Consider the following 20967-nt stretch of genomic DNA (forward strand, 5'->3'; position numbering starts at 1 on the left):
CACATACTAAATGCAAAATGTGTACGATGTGTATGGATATGTGAGTGTTTGTGTGTGTCGAGTGACAAGAAAGGGGCACATCTTATGTTTCTAAAGGAAATAAGGGGAAAACTTTGGGCAAAATGCATTTTCGTTTTCAATTAGTGTGATTATTTTTCATTGGTCTAAAAATCACCAAAAAGTTACCAAAAATCACCAAATTTTGATTTGGTTACCAGGCTAAAATTTTGTCACCAAACAACTTCAAAAATCACCAAATTTCACCCTTTTTGGTTCCCGAAATCACCATCTGGCAACACTGACTGTGCGGTGGGCTCGCTGGAGCCACGCCGGGCGCGCGGGCCGGGGCGCGGCTGGGGCATCCGAAGCAGCGGCGCGGGAAGCCAGCCAGCCACAGCTTCATAGCCTAGCCAGCCACACACACAGGCGCTCGTCTCGCGCTCAAGTATCCTTGAAGCTTACAGAAGGGGAGTTATGCTGCATGCTGCTGTTGGTCGACTGCCTTCGCAACTCAGCGTCATATACATAATAATGTGATCTAGGAAATCTAATTAGAGTATCGGCTATTGGAAATACGTGTCAAACATACTCTTCTAAAAGGGTAAGAAACATTCAATGTGTTGAGCATGTGTTTTCATTGCTAAAAATGTATTTGCAGGGAGCAGACGACATCGTGTATTGTCATAAAGATTTGTTCAGTCCCATACACTGCATTGCTGGTGTGCTGTCTAAGATATGTGCCACGTATATACCCATAATATACGACGAGAAGTTCGGAGAGGTTTGGCACTTCTACTCATTCATTCCAAACAATGGAAGGAGCTAGGCAGTGTCAAGGTTCTCATGTACAAATGATGTCTATAAATAGGATTTTCTGCAAGTGAAAGTGTATCAATGAAAATGAAATCCTCCTGCAAAAATGGCCTTATATGAGCTGGTCGCGACATCTCTCCTATTATTATCATTAATCTTTATAGGAGTCACCCTATGAAGTACAGGGCCCTGTCTTATAAAACTTGTGATGGAAATCAATCACAAATCTCGTGAACGCTGCAATCAGTCACAACCTGTGATTGATTGATTGCAGTTCTCCGTCTTAATTTCAATCATAACGTTTTAATAAGATGGATTTGCATTCAATCATAGAGTTGTGATTGATTTGAATCAATCACAAGTCTTTATAAGACGGGGCCTAGATGTATTTCTTTTTCAGAACTGAAAGAAAAATCTACTTAGTGTATCTTACAGACACCAAATTCCCTCTCCAGAAATGCATACTATAGGTTTTATTCTGACATGACACAATCCCTACAGTCAGCAAGTTTTAGAGTTCTTAAACAGTCTCAACTAATGTCCAAATCCTGATTATCGGGGGAAATTACTTGAAGTTAGTGACTTTAGTGTGTATCTTCCTTTCTTCTTTTCCTTGGCTTTTATTTCAAATCAAATAACACTTTAAGTCATTTTAAGTACTCTTGCACATGCACTAAAATTACGATGTAATTTACTAGCATATTTGTTGATTCTTTTACCTACTTGCTGGTCCGATGGTTAGTTTGTCATCATATCTTGTTTTCTGTGTTCTCCCAAAGACTGCAAAGATAAGCCTGATCTCCGGAAACCATGGGTAAAAAGGATGCCTCCCAGAGGGCACACCTGTCTGTTGATCAATACCGGAAGAGCATTGGCAAGCAGGAGCAGAAGAGAACAAAGAAGGACGTCAAGAGGATGAAGACTGAGGCCCAAGCTAGGAGAGGAGGTTTCGGCTTCAAGGTGAGAATTACAGGGGAAATATGTAGAAGATGCTGGTCTGGGCAAAATATGTCAATATTCTGCTTGTATATCAATAAAAAGGGCTGTAGGCTTTGTCCAACAATGATTTGTGTCCATCCATTAGGAAAGATTAAGGGGGGGGGGGGGTTGTGTGTTTTGTGTCATGGTTTGTTTGCTTGCTTATTTGTGTTTTGTGGAGGCATTCTTGGTAATAGATAATACAGGAAAATGAAAAATTTAACTTTTTTCCCTACGCTACGGTTAGAATTCAGTTTGAAAGATACACTTTTGCATACTTGTATTTTCACTGAAAAATGACCTCACACAAATTACACTTGCAATGGAGGTGATGATGTGATCAATTCACAACTCTCCAATTGGTTGGTTTGTGCACAGAATATCAAAGTTATGATTTTGGTCCATAACTGGGTGCCCACAATTCTTCTTGTGGGTGCTAGGTACATGTATGGGTGCTAGATTTTTACCAGGCTTCAGCACTTTGATGCATATACAGCTGTAGTACAATTTACTCTTGTTGACTTCATGTAAGGATTCTGTGTATCAGTCAGTGGGAAGTTTATGGGATGATAACACCGATACCTTTACCAGTTTACATGTGTGGTTTTGACGAAGATATCAAAATACACACACACACACACACACACACACACACACATATATACATGTATATATCTATATAATATTGACTGGCCCTGAGGGAGGTACCAGAAAACATTGCCCAAACTGAAAGCATATTGCCCGAGTCGAAGACGAGGGCAATATGTTTTCAGTGCGGGCAATATTTATCTGGTACCTCCCGAAAGAAAGGCCAGTCAATATCATAATTATTACCTATCCCTTAGGTAAATTAAGAAAATATGTGAATACGGCTATACACTGATACAGATCAAGCCACATTTGACTACCTGTAGACCATCAACATGTTGAATAATTGCAGAATTGTTCATCAATGTATATCATTCAACTCCAACTTCAAAGATACATATGAAGTTGTAACAGGCAAACTTCAAACTTCTGAACGCTCTTACAGTACAGTTACACTTTATTTTTACTTCTCTGTTTAAAGTTGGAGAGTTGTAAAACTGATGGTCACTGTGCAATTACTGAGCACAAATGGACTAGTCATTGCCTAGTGCTGCTGTAAGTGGTCGACCTTGTATGAGCTGATTTATCAGCGTTCTTCTGCGGCGCGTGTAACTGACACCCTGGACGTCGTGGAAAGTTTTCTTTTCGTGGTCGATCGGAATGTTTACGTTTAAAGCAGGGAGGTGGGGAGAGAGATTCCACCCTCTCTCTCTCTTCCAACCTCCCCAAACCGGAAGACTGCACTGTTTGCACACATTGTTTTGTGTACGGTGCGGTGTGTGTAACCGACATGCAGCGACGTGGCGAAAAGCATATTGACTGCTGACCTCTAACCCTGCACAATAACAACTCCTGACCTTTAACCCTGCAAAATAACAACTGGAATTGCCTCGCAAAACTCCCTCGTATAGGTAATAATTATATATATATATGCACACACAAACAAACAAATAATATGTGTGTGAAATTATGTGAACCTTTAAAATTTCACAACTTTCTTATTGAAGGTTCAGTTTTGATAAAACATCTACCAAATGTGTTCTGTTAGTTAGATTTTACTAAATTCTGCATTTTGCACTTGTCATTCAAATCATAGTTCACACATGTATCAGGTTGGCGTCCAGTCCACATTTCTGTGCATACACAACAGCTATCAGAGAGCTTCCTGCACAGATATTCGAGAGAGCAGCAGCTGTTCTTCCCCTGGTAGTACAGTGGACTCCTGTTTTAACAAAGTCCTCGGAACCGGCAGTTTTCTTTTGTTATATCGAAATTTCATTATAACCTAACAAATATACAATATAAAACATAGAGCGGATAATGTTGCAGCCTAAATTTTTACTTCGTTGTAATCGGAATTTTGTTATTTAACCGTGTTTGTTGTAAGGGGAGTGAACCGTATGTTTTTGTTGTTGTTTGGTTTTTGTTAACTACATATTATGATCTGAACCATTGTTCCCTACATGTATCTCTTTTTGTAGCAGTGCTCATATGTATATAGATACGTATATATATGAGAAGTATGAAATATATACGAGAGGTATGAACAAATGAAATAAATTGAAATTGAAATGTGACTCTAATGTAATGAAGAATTTTGATCTTCCTTTTTCTTGTAGGAATCTATACTGGTCATCCTATCCATGCTTGGAGTAGTGACACTGATATATGCCCTCTTCTACTTTCAACTGACTCCAAAGACGTGATGGCTTGGAGTTGAGGGACAGTTTCTGTTGTCTAATACACTGTATTAATTTGTGTGATTGTGCGTTAAATAAGAAATATGATTTGTAATGCCATATTCTTTATTGCCAGTGAAACTGTGAGCTTACACATGCATTGAAGCCTACATGTATAGTCTGTTTGCTATAGAGTCTCACTGATAATGAATTGGGATATACATACAATGTATGAGTGAAAATTTCTCCACTATGTGCCTTTACATGTGCCTGACTGTGACATTTCATTTCAATTTTTTTTTTTTTTATCAGCATACCTGCCTAATGGCACAGGGTGTACTTGATTTCATTGTTCACGTTTTGAAACTGTATAGATTTGAAAAAAAAGTTATTGACATGATTTTTTTTTTGTGTGTGTGATGGATAACTGAAAAAGAGATATACAGTATTTCCAAGTTAGAATCTTTGTAAACATTGTTTTTCTTTTTACCTATGGGCTCTTCTGCGTGTTTCAATTAGTTCATTAGGTAATACTGGTTTCCCATTATCATAGATGGAAAGCAGACTTATCACCATTCAAATTTACTAAACTTTGTCAAAACAGTATCAAACAGTGAGTGATGGACGTCAGATGCCCATGGTACTGCTTTAAATCATCTGTTACAGGATGCACATTCGACTCTCATGTGTTGAACATAATAACTTTATTTAAATACATCGTTTTGCAAGGACAATGCACTAGAGCTCCATGGTGTTTTTTTTTTTTTATTATTATTCAGAGTATGCTAGTAGACTTCTGTGAAGACTGAGGAAAGTGTTCAGAAATAATTTTCCAAAGCTATGTTATCTCTATTTCAATTCAATCTTCAACTTAAAGCTTCTTAGACACCTATTAAATGCACTTTTGATAGTATTTCCTGTTGTTAATGTTGTATTCTTATTGACCGACATATAAAATATGAGCAGAGGGCTACGGTAGTGGGTATCGTGCTTGCTGAAGGTTTTTACTGAATGAAAAGTCAAGAATTTATCTACTTTTCAGTGGTATTCAATTCATTCGCATTGCATGTGTTTTCAAACGTGGCAGCATTGGTGAACAGAGTACACTGTAGCCTGATTTTCCAAAATATTGTGTGATTTCCAAGTATGTTTTGCATCAGTGTTAAGAAAATACAATGTTGAGGCCAAGCACGCTTGAATTTGGCCTGAATGAAATTAACATTTGGTGTAAGGTTCTCATTATAACAATTTGAATTGAATCTACAAAGGTACACTGTTTTGACAATAGTAAAGTGCAGATTGTGATAAAGGTATGAATGTGAGAATACACTGTAGTTCCTTTTTTTTAATGCCATGTAATATGACATACAAATGTAGTCAGTTTACTACATACAGTCAACCTTGCCTAAGTCGAATCTACTTGGACTGAAGAAATAGCTTTGACTTAAAGAAAATTCGACTTGTAAAGGGATTAAAGCCAATATAGAATATAAAGAGAAGACGACTTGAAAAAACCTAATAGGCGAGTATTTGACTTGGGTGTATACTTACAGAGAGACAAGCTACTTTAAAACGGTTAAACATTTAAGAAGCTCCCGTGCAGTTTGTGAAGCTATTGGCAGCATTGTCACGAGTTAAGTTATTTAGGTCAGTGTTCTTTTAGTTGATGATTCATTAAAAAAAAAATCTTGTCCATGTCGCATACATATATGTAATGTAGCAGGGGATGTTATGTTATGTATTTGTCACTAGAAGAGTCCATTCTTTTATGGTGATCCAAATCATTGGTGTGTATAATGATCAGAAAACATTTTAGGAAAGACAAGAACTACATGTACCATATTATGGACATCTTTTTTGTTTATTTCTCTTTTTAACAGTATGATACATTCCATCATATAAATTTCCTCAATTTAGTTTTGATTTTCACTCAAATCAGTCAAATCACAAACCTATCTCATATTAGATACATGACAAGTTATGTGATTATAAGATTTTTAAAAAATCCTTATCGCAGATGTACACTTTACAGTTAAAAAAGAAGAAGAAGAACACTTTGAGCAATTTACAACATTAAGATAATACTGGTATGTAGTATATTATGCGACATTTCGACATTCCAAGTTGCAGCTTCTATTGTTACTGCACTTACCCTGCAATGCAATAATAACCTCTGCTGTGTCTTGGAAAAAACAAAAGTACCAAATTTGGTACACACGTACAAGTTTTTTAGCAATAAATGTGGCTCAATCGTCCTCAACAAAAGTACTTTCTAATCTTGAGAGCAAGTGAGCAATATCGCCATGGTTATACAGTTTAACAACTTTATACATGATAAGAAAACACTGAGGTACTGTATGCGGAAGAGGTTTGAATAAGCATCGATTTTACAATACATACTTTGTTGATGTCTGTATTATAGTACTTGTAAGTTGACTGCATGAGTTTATGAGAAGTGGAATATGTAGATAAACTTATTACGTCATGACTATGAATTGCCTCTGTTGCCTTCCACTTTTATTGGTGAACATTTCACAGTTAATAAATGTATGAATTATGTACATAATAACATACAGCTGTATGTGTTATTCTTCTTGAAAATCTGCAGTTCTTTGCACGCTCTTTATGACCACGACTGTGCATATAGCTCACCCAGTTTTGAACACATGGTGCATAATGAAGTAGCAACAGGATTGGAAAATGATTTTTTTTTTTCTTTTTCAAGTGCAACGACATTTACCTTGGCATTTTACCTTACACATCCACAATGTTAATGGAGTAAGTCTAATACACTGTACACTGTACATTGTATGAATATGTGTTCACTTCTACTCTTCCGACCAAAATTGCATTTCAACCGGACATTCTTGGCTGCAAATTAAAATATAATTTAAAGCCAAAAGATCAGTGACCTTTGACCTAAAACCAATAAAGGATATTGTCCAAATTCTACACAGTATATCTACATCTTACGTATAGCAAACATGGACCATGTAAATGGACCGAGAAAATTCACCGAGTATAGTTATCCGTAAATCGATTAAAAAAATGTAGGACGGACGGACGGGCAAGTCTAAAGCACAAGGTCTCGGCCACAATTCGGCCGGAGGCATAAAACGGCAATGATAGTAAAATTCTTGAATGCTGTATGGACGTTCATATACGTTGTACTGTATTGGAAAAAAAAAATCCATCAGAGGATCTTGCAGTTTGGGGTTTCCAGTTGTTCAAATAGGTAAAAAGTCGATTCTTTGTTGCGTGTTTTCATTTTCAGTTACGGCATTAAATTGTTGATAGCAATATACATATATTCTGTTTAAATCCAATATAAAGATGAACTATGGTATGAAGGAATTATAAGACACAGGGGTCGCCGAACGTTTTTCAAGATGTAAGGGGGTGGGGTGCCAAGGTCCAGGTCAATGGCTAACGTTGTCGATGAATATGTCTATGGGAATTTCCGGCAGAAAAACAAGACTTTATTCATTTCTTTTGAAACATCACATACATTGTATGTCTACTATACATGTACTGATTATGTAGGTCCTAGTATCAAAATGCTCTCCATTTTAGCCACACATATCTGGAAAGTTTGCTCGACGTGACACAATAAGGGCATTCTCCTCCTTGGCGATATTATCGAAAACAAACGAAACAGGCAACAAAAGTCATTAGAACATAGGTAAGACAATACGTTATCTGCATAGTAACTACTATACAGCAGGATATCAACAGTCCACAATAACTTTCCCTCAAAACTTTGGCAAATCTTTTCAGAAACCCGCGAAAAGGCAAGAAAAATAATGTTTGCGAGCATGGTCGCTCGTTTGATGAAGGAAAATATGAAATGTGTCTTCCTTCAGCTGATGATGATCAAATGAAGAGGGCGCTCTACTGGTTACAACTCCCAATCAATTACGCAGAACTGCCCCACTACTCTCCATTCTTTTACCGACGGCGACTCGCTTGACACACGGATTTGTGAATATGAAAAATGTTCTAAGGGTTGACCCAAACTAATGGTTTCCAGGACGATCTTAGACGCGCTGTGTCTGAAAGTCACCTTCACAACCGTCACCGTAGTGCAAGATGCAGTGAGGTCATTATGTAACAGTTCGCAACATCAAGGACAATGGCATTACTCCAGGTCTCTATTGCACGTGATGAAGTCATTACCAATCAACTCCTCTTCATCCCCGGCGACATGCTGGTACAGTATAATGCGATCACGATTATTGGACGGCCCACGCTACGGTAGGCGAGTGGCCAGTGATCGCTAGAGAAAGAGGGTGAGGGGAAGAATCTTGACATCCTCTCATTTCATTGTCATGGTCATCGAAGAACAGAGAATTACCTTGTCGTTTTGGTCAATAAGTCGAGCCTCTCCGTAGAAAGTTCCCTGCGTAAATATCATTGATTGAACAAAAAAAAAATAACCATTACTGAAAAATGATTATGATAACCATAATGACATATTGGATAGTACAACGTTGATACTAAAACAACGAGGAGAAAATCGAAGAGCAAAATGGTGATGAGGAAGAAACATGAATCCTTGTTGGTTCGTTATGCAGAGAACTTGGTGACCAAGTGATGGCATGGTGACTGTTTTGAACCTCTTAGTTTCCGCCCCTTCAAACATAAAAGAATACATAGAGTCAGTATCTACTACTGACTATGGCACCCATGTAACCTTTTCTTAGTTTGCCTTGCCATGATTGCAGACCTTTGACGTCAAAAACAAACAAACGAACAAACGACCAGACTTGATTCTTGATGTTCTCTTTTGTTTTTCAAATGCATGTCCCAACAATTCTCTTCAGAGGTTCGACTGAAAAAAGCAGAGAAAAGAGAGATTGCCTGATTATAGAGTAGATTCTTAGGGAAACTTTAGTAATTTCGGCATACTCGTAAAAATAAAACCGATAAATTTAGCTGTTCCCCGCACGTCTCAAGACCTCGATTGAAGCAATTGAAAAAAAAAAAAAAAAACCAATGTGCAAATAGCAAAGTTCGCATGGACCTAATCTCTCCCAGGATAGAGTTGAGAGATAGCGAAATGAGGGACACGATTATCATGTACACCACGTGTTCACAGGTCACGAAGTCATGTTGGACCCTTAGTGGTCTTCGTGAAGGGCAGTACACTTTACACTAATTGTCTTTAGAATACAATGCAGTAACTCCATAATGCTTAGCAGAATGGGATCGTTTCACAGAGGTGGTCCTTAATAAAAGGAGAGCGATTGAATTGCGTAGTATATAAAGAAAATGATACAAAAAAACACAGAATTGCTGATAGCAATTACGTTGAGCTTGGACAAAGTGAAGTACTGATCATTAGGTGTATAGTCGCAGAATATATACAAGTACCATGACACACTAATGCTGATTATCATCCAGAAGTCCAATAGTAATCGATTAACTTCTGACGCCCTCAACGTTACTGAATTATGTGAGTTGAAATCTGTTTTACGTATTGTCATGTTTCATCATCGGGTGATGCTCGTTGACTCCGAAGATTCGTTAATCCCCCCAAAATTAAATAAGGTTCGTTATTCGAATGTTAGTTATTCCAAACACAGAAATTCCCTATACCTAAATGCTCTCATAAATCCGAAATGAAAAATAGGCCGTTGATCTGAACATTTTGTATGTGTGTGTGTGTGTGTGTGTGTGTGTGTGTAATTATTCCAAAGGTTCGCTATTTCGAAGGTTCATTACTCTGTAAATCAAAGAAAAGGTTCGCTATTCCGAGAGCTTGTTAATCTGAAACGAAATAATAAGGTTCGTTATTCCGAAGGTTTATTGCTCAGAAAATGAAATATCTGAGAAAAATATTGAGTTAATTATTTAGCGTGGAAGATGAATGGGGCATATTAATGTGCACTATTATATACTACACTTGAACATGTTACCAAGTAACGCGGGGTAGTAACCCTTTTATTTTACGTAGGCCTATAATCGTGTTCAAACATGCATCACCACTGGACACAAACGGATACCAGTTGCTATTGGCTGTTTTCGTAATCACGTTGAGGATGCAATACTTTCTGTTTTCCTTCGGGGTCACTGACCCCAGCCTGTTCTCCATTTTTCCATATGTAGGCCCTATACACATGACATTGTGTGTTAATTGCTTTGGAATAACGTGCAAAACAAGTCCTTTCATCTGTGTGTGTTCTCTATAAAAGAAAACACAAACACAAGAAAACAGACATCTTTGTCGTGATACATGCAGAGTACTGAGTATAAGAAGATTGCGCTGCTGTTTTGTAAGTCACGGATGTGGATATAAACGGAAAATTATATGTAACCTACCTTTGGAACTAATGCAGACAGGTGCTGCTCTCTTACATAGTACTGATCTCCTGCGAAAGTGAAGAAAAGGATTATATTATAGTTAGAGATTACTATTTCACAAACACACTTGATCACGGTATTATCATAGGATTTTATTGATACATTATACATCAGGAGTAACTCAAGTGGTTCCTTTAAAGAAAGCTTCAGTTTTCTTATTGATTTCATATCAAAGGAAAATCACATGAAGATCAGTGCAGATTCCATGGGATATTTGTAAAATGATGTCATCATCACTTCTGCCAATTTGAGTATGTGGGTATAACTGCGATTAATACCAGTGTCTTATAAAAGTTTTTATTTCAGACTTTCTTCTGTAGAAATAAAACTAACTTCAACTTGAATATCGTGTGAAATTTCACTTCAATCGCATCTTGCTCTTCATTTATATTTTACACAAGAGCACTGACATGTCATCTGAGTATACAAAAGTGAAATCATTTGATTGTGCAGATGTGATTATGGACAAAAGTGAACAAGTACCGTTGAAAATGGGAATACAGATTGTAGTATACAATGACCTTCCATTTCCTCATTGCTTTTACTGTAACAGCACGGAGGCTCATGTCAAATTATGCTACTTCCGTTTACAAAAAGAAAAACAAAATGCAGGAAACTTGAGTCCTTGGCCCATTTGCAGTGATGGGGAAAATAAGGTTATGAATAATAACACGAAAAACATTAAGAAAACAACTCATACGATCGAATAGAGAAACAACACAAGGTCGCCATTTGAAATTCAACTTGGGGCTTTTGAAAGCTTACTCGCATTAATAATGTTCAGTCACCGTTATAGTTATCTGTACTGGGGATTGTCCCGACTTTAATCAAAAGCTAGGACTATCATTCATTGGTGATGCTTTCTTATTAGAAAAGTGAGTTTGACTGATAAGAGGGCAAAGAGACAGTATTATACCGTATGTTCCCCCCCCCAAAAAAAAAAAAATATATATATATATATAGTGAGACCCTCTGCAATGATAACTTTAAGAATAGTGAATCAATCCAAATACAGTTTCAGGGTATGAAACTATAACTTATTACCCTGTCTTTTCTGTCTTTTCTCATTTCTAAAAGCGCTTAGAGACTTGAATGTAATTTGCGCTCTATAAAAATGGTTTATTATTATTATTACCCACATCTTACCGAAAACCCCATCCGATTTGGTTCAGTGGTCAAAGAGACCCTGAAATAGCATTCAGACAGTTTTATCACATTGGAAGTTATCAATGCGAAAATCCGATTGTATTTTTCTTTTTTTCTTGGGGGGGGGGGGGACATACTGTATAGCATACCTTTCGCTATGGGACACTTGAAGAAATCCCCTTCGGTTTCTAAGTCTCCGAAGTCAAACGTGTTGCCGTAGAAATGCATTTTGTTGTACTCGATGCTCACCTCGGCTTTTCCCATGACAACATCGTATTCTGGAAAGAAATATGGGGAGGGGGATCAGCGAAAGTTAGCCTTGATTAGAAAGCTTTTATCATCTTTGCCACAGCTCATGTCATTTCCACAATCACATAGGAATCATGAATCTATGTTCGCCATATTTTTTTTTCTAACATTGGCTACTTAGTATTGTTTCAAGAGGTATAGGGATATTACTTCAGAAAAAGTGTTGTAAATGCCAACAGTGTCAAGCTAAATTTGAGGTGCACTTGGAAAGGGTGATAAGATACTATAACTGTTTGGTTGATGATAATTAAGGACAAAGCGAAGGAAAGACTGTCAAGACGTATATATACATATATATATATATATATATATATATATATATATATATATATAATTCAATATATATATATAATTCAATATATATATATATATATATATATATATATATATATATATATTCCAATTGATTCCATGCAGAGAGGACCGGGATTATAATGCCTTGTAACGCACTTTGAGCACTGCTCATATCTCATGGTGAAAAGGCTCTATAAAACATTAAACAATATAAACAATGACGATAATGATGCCTATTATTAGTATCATTACCAATTTAATTCTAAAATTATTCACGCAGTGATAATAATCAGTCATGATCACAATCATAGTGCATTTGTCAAAACAAATTTTGGATGGCAAAATCGTGAACGCGGGTTGGCGGTGCGGTAATGACGTTACCAGATCGGAATGAAAACTGCAAAACAAGTCTTATCACAGAGAGAGAGAGAGAGAGAGAGGGGGGGGGGGGGAGAAGGTTGCAACATAAATTTTGTGCACATCGTGTATGCGTAATAGTACAGTGACCCTCATGCAAATCAATTCACATAGTCACTATTTCCTTGAGCTAGGGATATATAGAGTAGCGAGGATGTGCTCTGTAGGAATACAATACAATGCAAAACTATACATTGTAGTTATTATTGTCTGTGGTCGTTCCCATGCACCTGCATGTTTCTTGTTGACGATACTGTCAATATGTCATAAGGGATTGATACGTTATCATAGCATCAATCAATTATATATATATATATATATATATATATATATATGTATATATATACGTGTATAAATTACATGATTAGACGTCTACCCATCTATTCATATGTTTCAGATCCATCTTCCAATTATGCCCATCTCTCTGTGATAAGACTTGTGTTGCTATATATCTATCTGTCTGTCTACATATGTAAAATTTTGTGTCCGACCCTGCTATTTTACTGCCTGCTGAAGTTAGCACGAAAATATGCTGATTTTTTTTTTTTTTACTTCATGCTTTATACAACTATCTGGTGATGAGAATTGCCTTGATAATATTATATACATGTATAGTGCTACGAATCTCTTTATGTGCTGTACTGTTGAGAGACATTGTGATATAGAGAGAAAAGCGTTATTGTCGAAAACTTGCCCTAAGCTTCACAATATGAGGGGTTATTATTTCCACTATAGATTATTACAGGAATGGCATCAGAAATGGCATGCAGTGACCAATTCACACGCCCCTCATGGATAACCTAATCACTCCAATGTATGTTATTGCCCACTCATGGATCGAACGGAGTCGGGTCATTTTTTGATTTGCTCCAATTTTCTTTTCTTTTCTTTTCTTTTACACACCTGGTGAGGTGAAGAAAATATATCACATCTATTCAATTCCATCATCCTTTTATGTGTTAATTTGTCAAGAGGATGTTTGGGATATGAAAGGGGTTCTTCGGTTATATACACTGACCATTTACATTGAGGTGTGAAGAGAGACGTCGATCAAGCCAAGTAATAATTATACTGACCTGTTGTTTACACATGTATTCATGGAGAATCGAAATCTAATCCCATCCATTCTCACCCTATTCGGCAAGCTTGATATACAATGCAAATGTCATCAACTTTGTACCGTTCCAACGACACTCTCACCCTTAAAAATGTTTTTAAAAAATGAAAAGTTGATTGATACGATTATATTGCAGAGGAACCATCGTTTTTATATTGGCGCTCTTTGCCTTTCAGTGTAAATTTGTAACTATTTACTTTAAACTGTCAGCATTCGTCATTAAAGTTCAAGTTCATTGACATTTACTTCCATCAAATATGAATATAATATAATTACAAGTAACATGCGGTCAATTTGAAAATCCTGGGGCACATCTCTAGAAGAATACATGTTATATCTTCTGATTCATTTCGTGTTATGTTTGACGAAAAAGAAAGAAGGAATGAAATAAATGAAATGAAATGAAATGAAATGAAATGAAATGAAAATGAAAGAATTGTTACCGTATAGTTCAATCGTATATTCATTGAGCTACAGTGTGTTGTAAAGCTCCATATGGCATGATCACTGAGACAACAATGGTAGCCATTATTTTCATGGAACAGGCTCTTAATCCTGCTAATTAATCTCCGACTGAACTGAACCGATTAATGGATGACCTTTCCTTTCAAGATGAGCCGATCGTCTGGCACTTCATTATCTTGTCTTATCTCTGTCTCTGTTGATCCTTGATACTTCTTGTTAACAAACGTCAACCTACTACCCACAGACACCTTGTGGAATGACCTCACGTGAACAGAACATGATTGTTTCAACTACTAGTAGATTACGAGTGCTTTTAAACATGGATAACGATAATAATTATGAAGATGAAAATATATGTCCTTTTCTCCCACGAACACACATGGGTGTGGCATCGTACCCATCTATAGCTTAATCGATGTTTGCAGTACGCAACATTAAATTGATGATTTATGTTACAATTCATGTGTGAAAATCTGGGCATCAGAAATTTATTTCCTTTTGATGGGAGGGGGTTAAACTAATCTATTGATGATTTATATTACGACAACCTTTTTTATTATCATTCATCAGATTATGTTTTACAATGAAGCGCACATGCGTGAATGTATTAACACAGCAGTGAAAGTACTATTCTGCCATCACCATCAGCAATGAAATTGCTGCTCATTTAATATCAATATCATTTCGAATTCTTACCTGCCGTGGTGTCTACGAGAATATCAGTCTGAACAATTTTAGCGTCAAAGGCTATTACGTTTTTTCACCCAAGATTCATTCCGTTTCAATCAACAATTGCTATTATTCCGTACAGTCTACAAGAATCTTCAGCTTATTGAAGGAGGCAGACTTAACCAGAAGAAGACGACATTCTTAAGTCTTCATTATCAAGCAATCGTTAACCCTTTATCACCGGCGAAAAAAAAAAATTGAGTTCTCTGTGCAATGGAAGGACTTAATGGGGGTCTCAGAATCTCGCACAAGGAAAAGGCAAACAATATCATAATGCAGTCAAACCTGCCTTAGCGGTCACCTGTCTATAGGCGGCCACCTGTCGTATACAGCCACTAAAAACAATTCCCCCGAGAGAACAGCCATGTACGCGATCATGTCTACAGCGGCCACCTGTCTATGACGGCTTGTGTTTGTCTCCCTTGGGTGGCCGCTATAGACAGGTTTGACCGTGTAATTTCTTGTATCCTTACCTAGAGTGGTGTTGAAGATGATGACGTTCTTCAGACCTCCATTATCCTCATCGGGCAAGAGAAGGACTTTCCCCACGACGGGAGGGTCCTCATCATCTGAAATACAAAGGAGAGATTTGGTTGCCTTCATTTTGTCAGCCAATTGTCGTGTTTAAACACGTTATAGAACAAACAAGTAGAATTCGACACAATGAACTGGCTTTCATATCATGTAGACAGAGTCTCACCCGGAAAGGGGAATGACAGAAGTTTAATCAGAATCAAAGATGAAATACTGCTGTTATGAAAGGTTAAAATTTCACACGTTTTCACCGCATAGCAATATTGGCTGTGACCCGTGACACACGCAAACTTCCCCACGTCTCTTATTTTGGTTGTGGTCGACCCACATCTGTACTAAACTTCCTATACCTGACATGAAATCAAGGAGAACAAGTTGTGCAGCCTTCTCGCAAAGTCATTGTGTAGTATTGTAATGAGTATGGCCCAGAAACTGCAGACGACGTATACGGGGAAAGGGGTTGTGACACTAGTCTTACTGCACAATTTATCGACCAAACATGTCTATAATATTGTGCAAACATGAAGAAACAAAGAGACAAACAAACCAAGGGAGAGTTGTGAGGTGACTTACGGCATCCTCAACTCTTTCCCCTTTCTATGCATATCATAATGGTTAAAGCCCATTGCATATTATCACTATCCGGTGAAGACGTGCCTGTGTGAAACTGAAAATTATAGCTTAATTTCTTATTTCATGCCTATTTTTGATGAATTTTTTAGAGTTCTGCTCGCCTTTTTTTTAAACTCTTTTCAACAGGGTAAAACCTGAAATATATAAGTTTGAAACCTAATCTAAACACTGGATGATTATACACTATTAATTGTGCGAACATGTTTTGCTTCATTGTATAGAAATCAAGATAATTTAATTGCAACCAACGATTGATGACTGATAAAGAATAACACCAAACCCATCGTTACACAGCAAACGTATCTGTTAAACAACTGCACCGAATGACGTGGTGGATGTGGGAGTGATAACTATGAGTGATACAGTTTTTAGTGTGGTAACTGGGCAAAGAAATAGCTGCAATACATCCGAAATATACGTTCAATTTCGATCACATTTTATCACATGAACTCAAATTTAGTTCCATTGATATACAATATAATATCTAAATTTGAGGCTCATGATTATAAAATCTGAAAGGTTTTAATCTGTATTGGAAAAATCAATTAGACGATCAATGAGCATTTCTAATTATTGAGGTTTGTTGGCAGTACAATGTATAGGCGTTTATGAGGCCATCCGGGGTTTTGACATAAATGTCACTTGTCTCAAATGGCAACTGCATATCTCCGTTTTATACAAGCAGTAACTGATGAAGTATAGTGTAAAATATATTTTGTTTCATATCTTATGTTTATGGAAGAGTCAGTCGCTCATATCGAAGCAAAACAAAATAAGACATTTTATCTCTCATAATCATCACACGGGGAGCAAATTAATGTTGAAATAACGTACTATGGATCTCCATGGTAACAATAGCTCCCTTCCGACGCGTATCGCTATTATAGTGAGCTTGATGAAATTACCACAAATGTTCTCCAAGTCAGTGCATCTTATATACAGAGGCCCAGTCACTAAAATGTCGCATGACATTTAGATTGAATAACGGATAAAGTTCTACGCTAAACGGATGTTGAATATAGGCCGGCAGACATTGTTAGCTCAAGGATCTGACAAAATATGCAAGAGAAGACAACAGACGATGACGCTTCATCATCTCTTTGCCATGTTAAACAATAGCAGGATGAAGTGGTATGGATGTGATATATATATATATATATATATATATATATATATATTATATATACATATATATAATACATATTATATATATAATATATATTATATATATAACATATAATATAATATAATATATATATTATTTATATAATATATATATTACACACACACATATATATATATAATGTTAAAAGGACAGTTAGTTTGAAAGTAAACAGCTGACGAGACAGAGGAGGCATCATTCTTAATGAGCTAGAGACAAGGGTGCTATAATTAGTATATTTACTAGGTCTGTGATTCATGTTTGAGTCTTTAATGTTCATGCTTCGTTTTAGCCTCATTTAAAGGATGTCTCTGCGAAACGTTGAACCTTTTCCACTCTATTTAATTTGTAATTTTCAAGTATTTTGTGAGATACTGGATGTTAAACAGTATAGTTTCCTTCTTCATCGTGCGGTGGTCAAAGAGGTTGCCTTCACTCACGGCAGATATTATATAGTGTTTTCATGCCAAGAACTGACCGCCATTATATAATTTGGTGAGAGGCGGCTTTTAAAGTCTTCAACGCAGCCTGGGTTAATTGTTGATGACCGGCACATCTTGAGGCGAGTAACTATTTCTAATCCATGGCCGAGCTACCGTAATTGATGTTTTCCTGACCATTCCATGTATGACTGCTCTGAATGCCCTCTTGATAGTTGCGAAACTTGAAGCATGCACCATGATGATTTTCTTTTCGCGCATGGGTATAGCAGTTTTCTTTTCAATGTTGAATGCAGCATATTATAGATACTTCATTCAATCATATTGTGCAACCTACAGCTCCTTCACCCCCCACCCCTTGGTCTCCCTCCCTCCCCACTTCTTCAGGTGAACAGTCTACCCCATCACGGTCCATTTAAGGATGAACCTCGTATTACTATTACCATACAATATAGAGTAAGACCTACATTATTCACCAAACGTTCATTATGAGGCATAAACACAACTCCGTCGGGGCCACAAGATTAGGACGTGTATGCCTCACTGGTTTGGCCCAATTTGAATATAATGCTACGACTTACTATTTCCACAAAGACGTCTAGGCATTGACCCTGTACACTCACACCTTCGAGTTGCCCGTTAACACGGTTCGGCGTCTCGTTCAGTGCTCTGTAAATTTTGTCAACAACTTTGACGTTAATGCATGATGCCCGTGACTCTACGGGGGGGGGGGGGGGGGGGGGGGGGGTCGCTTAGAGATTTTCATCGCGAGTGAGAGTAGTAGCGATGAAACCATCGCACAATATGGAAACTTTTCATGATGGAAGCGTCGAAAGACTCACCATCCACACCACAGGATGCGCTATAAGGATAACGTTATCCACATAAGGAGGTAGTGTGACGCCTTATATTGGAGGCAATGTGATACCTCCTTGGTTATCCGTAATCCCAATAAATTTGTACAACGTTCAATGTGACATGCGAGTGCCTTGAGGTGCTGTATGACCCTACAGCGACGATGTCAAGAAGAGACCAAGAGCATCTCCACGGAGGAGGAGAGGACAGTTGGGTCATACCATGTACTTCCTGATTGTGCTCTTGAATAATTGATAAGTCATGTGCATTCAATTTCTACTGAATTATTAACAAATTTGGTCAACTAAAAGAACGTCTGTACAAGGGAGTGGGAGAGAATAGTTTTATATTACGGATTTACTTACTGATTGCTCATGAGTGATTGATAAGTCAAATTGATCGAATTCCACGTCTATTAGATTATTACGAAATGCGAAATAGAAAAATCTGTGAAAATGAAATACAAACAGATGCATTTTTTGTTGTTCTTTATCAATAGGGTTTATAATTAATTACAAACTGTACTAAAGGGCCCCTGTACGCTCCGTGATAATACCTACCACAATACGCCCAGATGTTGCCCAGCTCCACGAAGTCGTTGTCTTTCACCCACTTATCCCAGTCAAAGAACTTGATACCATGACGACCACGCCCATTGTGACGTACTCCATCTCCCTCTCCATCCTCCACCTCCCCATCTCCATCCTCTGCGCGTTCTCCACCATTGCCACCTGCATCACGTAACTTCTCGTCATCCCCGTCTTCCTTCTCAACATCTACAATAGGTACCTTCTCCTCATGATCTGCCACACCCACGCTTTGCTTATTGGCTTGCCCGGCACCCTCTACCTCACCATTGCCTTCATCTTCGATAGCATTTGCATCTGCTTCTGCATCACCGCCATCTGCATCTGCATCATCACCCACAGCTTCTACTTGTTTAATGTTGTCGCTCTCTGCCTTTGCTGGTTCCTTCGTTGTCCTTTCCTTGATCGTATTTATCAAGGCATCTTTGTCAACGTTCACTCCTTGGTTCTCGTCCTCCGCTGATGCGATGACTTTGTGTGCCTTGAGATGGTGAAATCTGGGTTTGGCCTCGATCGGTTGGGCTTTCTGCTCCATTCGGTTAGCTGCCAGCAGGTCTTCGGCCGATTCATGGTTGAAGAACTTCAGATACAGACCTAATGTCACACATACGGTGCACAGCACCCCGATCAGCAACCGTTTGCCTGACATCCTCCTCCGCGAGAGACCAAACACAGCACGAATACATCCAGTTGTTTGCCAAAGCATCATATAACACCGACCAGCCAACACAAATGCGAGCGCGGGGTTTGATTCGGACGCAACGCGCGCAGTGTACAAAATCGTCTGCTCTTGTGTTGTGATCAGCTGGATCACACGTGCTGCTCTGCTGCCGAGTACCAGTACCTAGAAACCGCAGCTCAAGCTTTTCCCTGCTTGCGGGTCAGAAATGTCAACAATCAGCCCATGTACAGCAGATACTTGGGGTCGGCAAACTTTTGTCGCATCGACCGATCGGGGAATGCGAGAAGCCCGTGAATATACCTTTGTAGCTCTTCGCGGAAGAGGATGTTCTTTCTCCCAGGAACAATTGGGATTTCGTTATTCAGTGATGGCCGACTGGTTTGCAGCTGCAGGAATCAGCGTGATGTCTTCGCGATCGAATCTAAGAGCAAAGAGAAGTGGAGAGCGGCTCAAACGGGTCCTTACGATTAGAACTGCTCGACTTTTCTGTCATCTTATCTCTGAGATGAAGAGCAAACAGACTAAAATGAAGGAGGCCCGGGCAATAGACATACTTAAAGTGATCGTATAGTTTTGGTTGAGACCTAATTTCAGGTTTCTAACATTTCTTGGTGAGATAATGAAAAACCTCTTATGAAACATGAAAAATCATGTAATTCTATGAGGAATTCAAAGATTATTTGACGAAAATTGGTTTTGAAATGGCTGAGGTATCCAAAACAGAGCGATTCTGATAAAGTGTGGAACCCACACTTTATTACGATCGCTTTGTTTTACTTTGTTTTTGCATGTTTCAGTCATTCCAAACCCGAATCTCATCAAATAAACTTTGAATTCCTGTTAAAATGGTATGCTCTGTACTATATCATAAGTGTTTTCTTGGTAAAGTTAGAAGCCCAATTCTCATCTCCACCAATACTGTACTATCCCTTTAAAGTGTATGTTGGTGTACTTGCTGACGGTGGAAGAACAAAGTCTGTCGTACCACAACGTTTGTATCTATATCTGACTCGACGACAATCGCAATGTGCAAACAATGTTCAAAGTCGTAAAAGGCAGAATCCCCTATAGGGTAAAAACAAGATTATCGCAAGCAATACCCTTGAATGTCAAATTATAAGAACTATATTCCTGTGACAATAACAGGCCCCAAAGAGCCATCATAATGATCATTTT

General features: G+C 38.0%; 2 protein-coding genes across 2 annotated transcripts; one reads left to right on the forward strand and one right to left on the reverse strand.

The window, feature by feature from the left end:
- The first annotated feature begins 475 nt into the window (after positions 1 to 475).
- LOC139737290 (triple QxxK/R motif-containing protein-like) lies at positions 476 to 6611 on the forward strand. Its single transcript, XM_071647968.1, has 3 exons — positions 476 to 601; positions 1593 to 1773; positions 3999 to 6611. Exons 2-3 carry the CDS (start codon positions 1624 to 1626, stop codon positions 4083 to 4085), a joined length of 237 nt encoding a protein of 78 aa, XP_071504069.1. The 5' UTR covers positions 476 to 601; positions 1593 to 1623; the 3' UTR covers positions 4086 to 6611.
- Positions 6612 to 7596: 985 nt separating this feature from the next.
- LOC139737262 (uncharacterized) lies at positions 7597 to 19785 on the reverse strand. Its single transcript, XM_071647942.1, has 5 exons — positions 19083 to 19785; positions 15372 to 15467; positions 11717 to 11845; positions 10380 to 10429; positions 7597 to 8457 (listed from the first exon to the last, which is right to left on the reverse strand). Exons 1-5 carry the CDS (start codon positions 19756 to 19758, stop codon positions 8374 to 8376), a joined length of 1035 nt encoding a protein of 344 aa, XP_071504043.1. The 5' UTR covers positions 19759 to 19785; the 3' UTR covers positions 7597 to 8373.
- Between the last annotated feature and the right edge of the window lie 1182 nt (positions 19786 to 20967).

Source organism: Diadema antillarum, unplaced genomic scaffold (assembly GCF_040938485.1).
Source record: "Diadema antillarum isolate AM-2024a unplaced genomic scaffold, OU_Dant_1.0 scf00000028, whole genome shotgun sequence".
Classification (NCBI taxonomy): domain Eukaryota; kingdom Metazoa; phylum Echinodermata; class Echinoidea; order Diadematoida; family Diadematidae; genus Diadema; species Diadema antillarum.